General features: G+C 36.0%; 1 protein-coding gene across 1 annotated transcript; it reads left to right on the plus strand.

Annotated features, from left to right (window-relative positions):
• The first annotated feature begins 8,580 nt into the window (after window positions 1-8,580).
• On the plus strand, window positions 8,581-11,466 carry LOC135210449 (putative protein tag-278). The gene has a single exon (XM_064243345.1). The coding sequence runs from the start codon at window positions 8,581-8,583 to the stop codon at window positions 11,464-11,466; it is 2,886 nt and encodes a 961-aa protein (XP_064099415.1).
• Window positions 11,467-11,743: the final 277 nt, after the last annotated feature.

The raw sequence follows: 11,743 nt of genomic DNA on the forward strand, positions 1-11,743 counted from the left end.
TATGTTGAACAAAAAGGCAAGGATATATACAGTTTCTTTTTTAGGTACATTAAAAGTGGGTGCTTTCGGTTTAACAATGTCATTTAAAAAACTCTCTCAAGATTCTCAAATAGTGGGATGGATAGCAATTTCTGTTAAAATAGTTTTGCAAGAAAACTACTTCCTCATGGAATTTGACCCAGTTGCATGACACATTATAAGCTCTACAACAATAGTGTCTTGCATGCATTAAGTTTAAAACCCAACGGACAAAAGCTAAGAAATTTGTTCCCAAACCAGTAAAAGTCTTCTTTCTAAAAACCAAGTTAGAAATTTTATCATTACATCGTGAAATTGTTAAATTTCTAACTGGTGTTTTTAGAAAGAAGACTTTTACTGGTTTGGGAACAAATTTCTTTAGCTTTTGTCCGTTGGTTTTTAAACTAATGCATGCAAGACACTATTGTGTAGAGCTTATAATGTGTCATGCAACTGGGTCAAAATTCCATGAGGAAGTAGTTTTCTTACAAACTATTTTAACAGAAATTGCTATCCATCCCACCTATTTGAGAAAATCTTGAGAGAGTTTTTAAATGACATTGTTAAACCGAAAGCACCCACTTTTAAATGTACCTAAAAAAGAACTGTATTATACCTTGCCTTTTTGTTCAACATATAAACTTGTAAAACGAGAGCTCACCGTCGTACTCAGCAATATGTACCCATATGGTTAAATTTAATTTTATCTTCAAGAACCCCTTAAAAATCAGAAGTCTTTTCAAGTTCAAGGACACCCTACCGCAGTTGATGCGATCTTCACGGTATATTTGTTTACTTGTCCCAAATGTAATTTGGAACCTATGTCGGTAATTCGAGTCGGCTGTTGAAGGTTCGCATCGACTGCCATCGGGGTGTCAGTCACCGAACAGGAATAACTTTATCTAAAAAAGAATTTTCTGCAATACGCAACCATGCAATAAAATGTAAACATAACATTCAGTACAATGATTTTAAAATCTTATCCCAAGCAATAGATAACCGGTCATTACCCATTCTCGAGTCCCTCTTCATTAACAATTGTCACCAACCCTCAACAACCATTCAACTGCTGTACAACTGAACATTACTTAATAGACCATTCGCCCTTTCTACCTTCTCGCCTTTGTATTTGTCTCTCCCCTTTAGTCAAAAATATATATATTCAGTCTTATCTATACTTCTGTACCGGTGAGTTCTCGTTTCGCTATTTTTTGCTTTGTGTCCGCCTTTATATGTATATATTTTTTTCTTTAATTTTCTCCTTTTGTAATCATAAACAGAAAAATTTTTTGCCTGTTACGATTCAATGTTTTTCTCCTGTTTTTTAGTAATAACGTAATTTTCTTAGTTGTTCACGTGTGGTTTGTGTTTTAAGTGTTTTGTTTGTTTATTTATTTTGAAGTGTCATTGTACTTAGTAGCTTTGCTTTTTACTGTCGATCTCTTATTCAATTAGTTACCGTCTTACTTTTATATAAAATTCGAATTTCACTGATATATTGTTAATTAATCTATATATATTTTTTTTTAAATAGCATAATTTATTACTGTGCCCCATTTTAGTCTGATTTAATGTATAGAATTTTAATTTTTTCCTTGTTTTTAGCCCTGAAGATGGGATTTGTATCCCGAAACGTAGGCGTTCGATGAAAATAAAGTTTTAACGAAAAAAAAAAGCTGAAGTTTCTGCTGGCCATACTCTTTTTATTATATATATATATATATATATATATATATATATATATATATATATATATACATATATAAATTTCATTAATTCCTTGATCTTTTTTTTTCATGTGTATCCAATAGGTGCGTTACCCGCCAACCTAATAATATTGAAAATACCGTAATAAGAAGAATAGAAAAGAACTTCTATAAAATATATATATAATATTATATATATATATATAAATATGTATAATATATATATATATATATATACAATATATATATATATATATATATACACATTTATATCCATATACATAAAAATATTATACATACATACATATATATATATATATATATATATATATATATATATATATATATATCTCTCTCTCTCTCTCTCCTCTCTCTTCTCATCTCTCTCATCTCTCTCTCTCTCTCTCTCTCTCTATATATATATATATAATATATAATATATATATATATATCTTATTATATATTTGTGATCTATATAGATATTTTTATATGTATATATATATATATATATATATATATATATATATATATATATATATATATATATATGTATGTAGTATATATATATATATATTATATATGATATATATATATATATATATATATGTATATTTTATATATATGTATATACATATATATATATATATATATATTACGGATATAAATGTATCATGTATTAACGTAATTGGCATTGCTTTTGCTTTATCTTTATCTCAGCCTTGTTACTGCTTTTTGTTATATTTTGTTGTATATAAAATTAGCGTAAGGAAATTAGTTTTTAAGGTTTTAGTTTTAAGCTTTACTTTGGTCTCGGCTGAGCGTCAAGCGAACTGCTTGTTAAACCTCCTCCCCGCTTGTTAAATGTTTGTGAGCATCTTATTAATGCTAGTTTTTTTTTGTTTTGTTTATCTTTTGAGTGGTTGGTGAAAAGGACACCAGTGAGGATATTGGGAGGGGCGCGACCTTTTTCCCGACAACAGTTCGGGCTCGCTATTCTCCCCGCATGGTTGTGCAGCTGGCATATTTTTTTCTTAATCGCCCTTCGAAGGCGCAGGGGCATTTCTGCCATCTGCAGTGACTTTCCCCCTTACTGTGTGTACTTTCCTGCGGGCTCTGATATCGGCGCTGGATCCCGACAGAGTGGACGTGGGAGGGACATCACTGTGTTTGCCTACGACGTCCTTCTGAGCTGCAGCGGTGAAGGTGCAAGTAGGGCGGTTGCTACCAGGTAGGGAATTTCCCTTGTGTTTTTGGTTGGGAGCACGAAAGACTCCTTCCCCATGGTATGGTGACCTGTGTAGCTGCACGCCCTTCAGATAGCGGAATATTGGCCTGGTACGTGGCATTGTCCCAGTGGATGTAAGAGATCACGGCTCCTCGGTATTTCGGCCTTCAAGGCAAATGTTTAGCCTGGATCGTTTGGGCATCCATTCATCCTTTTAGTGTGAGAAGAGTATTCTTTTTGTTTGTTACTCTCTTATAGCGAGTCCTTCAAGACTGTTGGCATTGCGTATTGCCGCTTTATATTTATATATACATATATGTGCCAGTCCGTGTATATCTTGTCACGAGTGATGTCGTAATTTTCCGTATTTCTTGTGTATATTATCTTTTAAATTGTTTGATGCTTGATATATTTAAGATTTAGTTTATAATTGTAGGTAGGAGAATTAAGTTTCCCCCCTGTTGGTCTCTTACTTCTTTCCTCTCTGATTAGTTATAGGTATTGGTTATATTTATGTTGGTGTTGGGCCCATTTACTAATTTATGCAGTTTATCTCTCAATATTTTCTGTTCTAGGGTTTAGTGTTAGTAATTAGGAACTCCTACGGGAGTAGTAAGGACTAAGTTGTGTCCTGTATAGTCACAAGGCTGACTTTATATTCTTTTGCTTTGTTTGTTAATAAATATTGTTGAGTTTTCCTGTGTGTTTTTGTCTCCGCTGACTGAATTTATCTGGATACTTGGTAAGATCACTGTCCTCTCTATCCTTGTGCAAAAGAACTTGCACCCTGGCCCAAAAAGGGTCATAACAAATGTATGATATAATATATATATAATATATATATATATATATATATATATATATATATATATATATACATATATATAATACATATATATATATATATATATATATATATATATATATATATATATATATATATATATATATATATATATATATATATATATATATATACACACATTTATATTCATATACATAAAAATATTATACATACATATATATATATATATATATATATATATATATATATATATATATATATATAGTTTCCAAATTATATAAATATAGTAATTTTTATATCTTAAATTCCACACATTATCAATAACACCTAACACATCCTATATTAGCCAGCACGTTTTGAAAAACTCCGCATCGGTCAAGTCGAAACAGCAATTCCAGAAACTTGACTGATCTAATCACGCAACCTGGCATTGCAGCAGACACGGGTATCGACGGCAGCCATTGCAGCACGACAAAGGGGGCTGAGAGCAGGGCGGGCATCCTCAGATACCCCTGGACCCACCTGGAAACAAGCAATAACTTTCCCTCCCTCCGAAGAGTTATCTTGACAACTAATGCAAGTGTACGTTCAGGGCGGATAAATAACTTCGGTTCTTTATTTTGTGGAATTTATGGATGCGGATAAATCCGTTAGCATCCGTAATATATCTACCGCGTCCTTGGGGGATTACGCCTGGCTCGTATTTTTTTTATTTTATTTTTTTTTTTATTTTCCAGGTCTGGTCTATATAAGCGTATTAAGTCTCCTGCTATGCTAACTTTAGTAGCCTAGAAATACCAGAACAATTATGCGGAGAAGTAATCTGATTATATACGTGGTATAGCAGAAACTAGCAAATACATACATAATACATACATGCATAATGAGAATTTCATACATAGTACATGAAAGACGAGTAATCATATCACATACAAGGTGCTGCGAAGACTTAGCAAACACGCATATACATACATACATACATACATACATAAATACATCATCATAATGACATATTCACCAATACCAAATTATACACAGCGAATGCTGTGTATATTTAAGTGCAGTTTACTAATGTGTTCCATTATTCACACAAAAGATATATAATACTAACGAAAGATCAACATTTGCAAATAGCAAAAATAACAAAAATAAAACTAATATATTTTTCACAGCATCAGAGGTAAGTCACTTAACTACTACATAGTTCTTCATATCATAAGGAACAAGGCGTGATCCGACTTCCAGCTTACTCGGGACGTGCGCTAGATTTTCCCCTCATGCATAGGTTATCAACATTATGTTCTTAACTTTTAACGTAAATTAAAACATGCTAGAATCTAAGGTCAAACAGAGCCTTATTTCACCAACAAAAATTAAAACAAATGCGCTATATTTTATAATAAATAATTGTTCTGTACTGTTTATCATGCACATTGCTTATTTTCTACATTATTATTCTAATAAATAAATCATAAATATCCTATACGAAAACTCCTGGATCTTTAAGTCAACGCGAAACACATTTTTCAAACCTTTTTATGCCCTTCCATAGAACTTTCCTAAACCCTCCCCCAAAAACAACAACAAAGCAAAAAATACAGATAAAGAGAAGCTGTAGCATTTTCATCGTTTGTCATTCGAAATGGAAATGGATTCTAAGAAATAATAATCTTTAAAAAAAAAGACTTTTCCTAAAATAAACATAAAAATTCTTTCATCAATATTAGAAAATTTATTCGACGGCTGAACTGTACACACTCTCTCTCTCTCTCTCTCTCTCTCTCTCTCTCTCTCTCTCCTTCACACACACACACAGATACAAAGACACCCCAACGCATTATATTAAGAACACAGAAACATGATCCTCGAGAATACCGGCAGTCAAATTTTTTTCGCTTTTAGGAGACATAAATTTTCAATTTTACCCCTCTTTCTTCCCCTTTCGCGACATGGGAAAAGAAGAAAAAAATGGTGACAAGAGAGAGAGAGAGAGAGAGAGAGAGAGAGAGAGAGAGAGAGAGAGAGAGAGAGAGAGAGAGAATAATATCAATAAAAAAAACTACGAAAATTCCAGCAACGCCCAAAACAAAATAAAATAAAATAATTAAATAAATAAATAAATAAATAAATAAATAAATAAATAAATAAATAAATAAATAAATAAATAAATAAATAAATTAAATAAATAAATAAATAAATAATAAATAAATAAATAAAAAAAAGTTAAGCAGGGATGAACAAAGACCTCGCATAACGTTAATGGAAACGTTTCATGCCTTCGACGAAAAGAACATTTTTCGGTATTTGTTTTGCACAGAAAGCATTGGCGAACTGCATTGCTGGAATTATTTAGCTAGAAATGATATACGTTCACTTTCATGTCTGTTAGATTGGTCGATTTACCAGTATTTCGTAAAAATCCCCCAACGTTTATTCGACTATATCGTTAACGTTCTTCACTCAGATGGTTATGAGAACACATCAATAAAATAATAATAAAAAAACTTACAAAATCTGAGCACCAGAATGACTTAGGGGCAAAACCAAGTAAAGAAAAAAAATAACAGTGAATCCTGACGGGAAAACAAATCAATAAAATAATAATGACAAAAAACTTACAAAATCTAAGCACCAGATAGACTTATGGGCAAAAACAAGTAAGGAAAATAAAATAATAGTGAATCCTGATGAGAGAACAAATCAATAAAGATAATAATAAAAAAACTTACAAAAAGCTGAGCACCACAATGACTTCCGCTAATATCCCGACAATGGAAGAAGACTAAAGGCGCTTATAAGTTTTATGGCAAATACATGCACATAAACAAACAAATAGCAAATACAGATTAAGACGAATACAAACAAATAAAAATGGAAACGAAAAAGAAAAAAGTAAGAACAAAGTAAAATCAACTGATAAGAATAAGTAGACAGGAAAATAAATGGCAATAAATAACAATAAACCAAAATGAAAATATAGGAATAAATAAATACAAAAGTACGTACAATTTGAGGAAAACTTTATGCTTAACGAAAACGTGTCAGAGCCTTGGATCAACTGCTAAATAGCTCACATCTTAATAAGACAAAAGACTCATCAATGAAAACGGGGCAGAGACTATTCGTAACAAACAGCTCAGTAGACATACCACTCACCACCTATAGTAGATTCACATCAACCGTGCATTTGATGTCTAGGCCAGTCCCTTACGACGCTCCTTGCGTTTTCGCATCAATGAAGGTTCGGTTCTTCAGTGACTTCAAGTTCACTAAATCGTACAAATCTTTTGTCAAAGAGATGTAGACCCTGAAGAGAATGCATGTTTGGAATTGTTGTCTTACAAGTGTTACCAAAATCTAGTTTGATTTCAATGATATATTGAATGTCGATTTGACTGAGTCTTCAATTTATTTCGCATACCAAATCTTGATTCTCAAAATGCTCATTTTTTTTTAACTTATTTACCTCTTTCTCATTTCAGTATAATACCCTTTTTTTTATGAAAAGCGACCTGATGTCTGAATTTCTGAGACGTAATTAGTGTCAAGACGTGGGTGTCTATAGTAAATTCACATCAACCGTGCATTTGATGTCTAGGCCAGTCCCGTACGACGCACCTGATTGGCTGTTGATAAGCCAATCACAGGGCTGGAAACTCTCAGTCTCTCTCGAGAGTACACATAGGTAGGATGTATGTTCCACCTCTCGTGAGGGAAACGCCTTTCAGAAGAGGTGGAACATAGATCCTGCCAATGTGAACTCTCTCGAGAGACTGAGAGTTTCCAGCCCTGTGATTGGCTTATCAACAGCCAATCAGGTGCGTCGTACGGGACTGGCCTAGATGTCAAATGCACGGTTGATGTGAATCTACTATAGACACCCACGTCTCGACACTAATTACGTCTCAGAAATTCAGACATCAGGTCGCTTTTCATAAAAAAAGGGTATTATATTGAAATGAGAAAGAGGTAAATAAGTTTTAAAAAAATGAGCATTTTGAGAATCAAGATTTGGTATGCGAAATAAATTGAAGACTCAGTCAAATCGACATTCAATATATCATTGAAATCAAACTAGATTTTGGTAACACTTGTAAGACAACAATTCCAAACATGCGTTCTCTTCAGGGTCTACATTTCTTTGACAAAAGATTTGTACGATTTAGTGAAATTGAAGTTACTGAAGAACCCTCATTGATGCGAAAACACAAGATCCGCCGGGGGAGGGAAGAAAGAAAGGATAACGATCGGGAATAAAAAAGACAATAAAAGACAGTAGGCACACCTCTTTAAAGAGAGGAAGGTTACGGAACTGGGGGAAAGCGAGAAGATTCGAGGGAATTCTATTTGTGCTTCCTCTGAATGATTCAAGGAAGGCCATGCATCATTCGTCTTCTCTTCACAAATGCAGATTAAAGGATGTGGCCTTCATCAATATTTAGACAAGATAAAAAGCAACTTATTTTGAAAACGCACAAGGGCCCGCCAGAGAGGGAATCATCCCTGTGGAGAGCTGTACATTAAACCAGTGAACAAATTGAGAAGAAGATAGAGGCGATTCCCCCACGCATTTAACGTAACGTCTCAGTCCTTACAGACTCCGGATTCCGAAAGCTGATTCTCCGGAACCCAGGGAAGGAAGCGTCTGAGGAAGTGACGTTACATTTGAGTCCTCAGAGCTTCTGAAGTCAAAAGATTCCGGATTCCGAAAGCGGAATCTCCGGGAGCCAGGGAAGGAAGCGTCTGAGGACGTCTTCGAAGAGTCGACTGACTTTTTTAAAACCTAACATTGGTGAAAGGTGTCAAAAATCGCTAAACACTTCAATATGAATATTAAGTTTGTCACACCTAATATGTTTAATATGAGCGCCGGATTCGGCGATTATTGCGCACTGCCGCTGTTAGCAGTGTTGATTCTCTTTATATTGTTTACCGGATGCGATTTCTCCTCCTTCACTGGAGGAAGGAAAGTTGTAAATAACCTGGCTGAAAAGAAGCAATCATACAAGCGGGAAATCGAGAACTTCAGAGTTGAACAGAAGGATAAAATTGAAGTTCTCGAATATGAAAATAACCCATTAAAGGAAGTGGTCCTGGCTCAGACTATAGCGATGCATCAAAGGAACCGCGAGATCGAGTCGCTGATTAAACTCGTGGAGGGAATACGACATAAGAGCACGAATTCAGGAGAGGAAAAGGAAGGCGAAGGCGACAGTCCGAAATATGATGCTAGACTCGAGCGTCTCCACCGCTTAATTCTTGAGATGAGCAGCGAGATGGTGGGACTCCGATTAGATATCGAAGAAAAAGTCGACACAATTAGCAAGCTGAATGGGGAAGTTTCCCGGCGAGAAAAGTGTAATGAAGAACTGGCCGAAGAAATCCAAAGGAAAGATGAGAGACACCGAGAAATGGAAAATCGGCTCGCGACGGCTAATGAGAAGATAGTCATGTTGCAACGCGAGCTCTTGAACGAACAAAATAAAACAAAGTTGTCGGAAAAGGGGCCAGCAGAGAAGGATAACAGCATCGAATCTCTGACGACGTGTAACGTGCAAAGGCCTGTGGATGGAAAGACAAAGACTTCAGAGGAATTGCAAGAACTGAGAGGAGAAGTGGCTGCGGCAAATGCCAAGATAGACAGACTTCAGGAGGACAACTGCCTAAAGGAGAAACGCCTCTCAGAGGTAGAAAGACGACTGGAACACCTGGCAAGCCAATTCGAGGAGAGGAATGCAGCAGCAGCAGCAGAGACTCTGAAGATGGAGGGACCGGGAGAGAGACTTAGGGAAGAGAGGCACTCTCAAGAGACAGAATTATGCGAGATCAGTGCCCCGTTCCACCAAAGTCTCCTCGGAGCGGAATTGGCAATCGAGTTAGGAAGACTTAAGGATCAACTGAGTAAGGACAAGGAAAGGAGAATTCAATTCACGCGTATGGGAGGACACGTAGAAACGCCGGGGCAACTGCAAAGTTCTGAAGCAAATGACAGTTTAAATAGCATCATTGAATGCCTCAATGGCAAAGAGTTAGAGGAGGTTCTAAGGTCAACGGACATGGATACGAAGAGTTTAAGTGAAGCGATTGATCACCTCTTGAAACTGGTGACCCAAGAGAATACCAAGAGCAGGGCGGCTGCTTCGCAAATGGTTGCCGACCTTAAAAAACAAAAGAGGCTCCTTGGGTTCAGGGGGGAAGATATGGCCAAGAAAGTACATCTTGATACTCACATCCACGTCCTTAACAAAGCGCGAGGAAAAGACATGCAAACCCAGTTGGATAAGATTCTCGGATGTATGTGTCAATCAAAACCTGCCGCTGAGGACGTCAACATTCCAGAGAACAATGCCCCAATTGCTCAAAAAGATCTACTCATGACGAACGAAAGGGACTCGTTTCAGGTAGAGGGAGCAGCCTTCAGTTGGGATGAAGAAGCACTCCGTAGGGATAGAAAGATCCTTAACAAGGAGTTGATGTCCCATCTTAGGGAGAAAGTAGCCTTTTCTGCAGAAAGAAAAGCCTTTGCTACAGAAAGAGAAGCCTTTGCTGCAGAAAGAGAAGCCTTTGCTGCAGAAAGAGAAGCCTTTAACAAAAACAAAGAAAAACTTGACGAGGACAAGAATGCTTTACAAAGACAACTGGAAAAATTTGAAAAGGAGAAAGAGAGCATCAATCGACTCTTTCATGAACTCATACTCTTTGAACAAACAAAAGCAATTTTTTATCAAGAGAGAGAAGAGTTAGAAAAGGTAAAGGAAGCTGTTTACAAAAGAGAACAGGTGGCGAATGAGTGCTTGATGAGGGTAGAAAAATTGATGGGGAAAGTGGAGGGAAGGGAAGATTTGAATGGGTACGTGAAAAACGAGAATGAAGTTCAGATGGAGCAAAAGATTGAGGAACTTGAAGAGATCATAAGACAACAACAAACGATGCTCGAAAAATGTGAGGCCACCAAATGTGAGCTTTTACAAGTAATACAGGAAAGGGAAGCTTTGAATGGGTACGTGAAAAACGAGAATGAAGTTCAGATGGAGCAAAAGATTGAGGAACTTGAAGAGATCATAAGACAACAACAAACGATGCTCGAAAAATGTGAGGCCACCAAATGCGAGCTTTTACAAGTAATACAGGAAAGGGAAGCTTTGAATGGGTATGTGAAAAACGAGAATGAAGTTCAGATGGAGCAAAAGATTGAGGAACTTGAAGAGATCATAAGACAACAACAAACGATGCTCGAAAAATGTGAGGCCACCAAATGTGAGCTTTTACAAGTAATACAGGAAAGGGAAGCTTTGAATGGGTACGTGAAAAACGAGAATGAAGTTCAGATGGAGCAAAAGATTGAGGAACTTGAAGAGATCATAAGACAACAACAAACGATGCTCGAAAAATGTGAGGCCACCAAATGTGAGCTTTTACAAGTAATACAGGAAAGGGAAGATTTGAATGGGTACGTGAAAAACGAGAATGAAGTTCAGATGGAGCAAAAGATTGAGGAACTTGAAGAGATCATAAGACAACAACAAACGATGCTCGAAAAATGTGAGACCACCAAATGTGAGCTTTTACAAGCAATACAGGAAAGGGAAGATTTGAATGGGTACGTGAAAAACGAGAATGAAGTTCAGATGGAGCAAAAGATTGAGGAACTTGAAGAGATCATAAGACAACAACAACGATGCTCGAAAAATTTCAGACCACCAAAATTGTGAGCTTTTACAAGCAATACAGGAAAGGGAAGATTTGAATGGGTACGTGAAAAACGAGAATGAAGTTCAGATGGAGCATAAGATTGAGGAACTTGAAGAGATCATTAAACAACAACAAACGATGCTCCAAAAATGTGAGACCACCACGTGAGCTTTTACGAGTAATACACAGAGCAGGTTTAGCAGCCAGAGATATAGTGCAACAAATGATGAGTGAGACACAGAATATACTCACAACACAATCAAATGGCAATTGTGGCCTAGCCAAATTCCCTGGCCC

This window comes from Macrobrachium nipponense, chromosome 39, assembly GCF_015104395.2.
Source record: "Macrobrachium nipponense isolate FS-2020 chromosome 39, ASM1510439v2, whole genome shotgun sequence".
In the NCBI taxonomy this organism is placed as follows: Eukaryota; Metazoa; Arthropoda; class Malacostraca; order Decapoda; family Palaemonidae; genus Macrobrachium; species Macrobrachium nipponense.

What these genes read in the sequence shown, in the direction of transcription:
- LOC135210449 (XM_064243345.1), top strand. Translation starts at nt 8,581, where the DNA reads ATGAATATTAAGTTTGTCACACCTAATATGTTTAATATGAGCGCCGGA.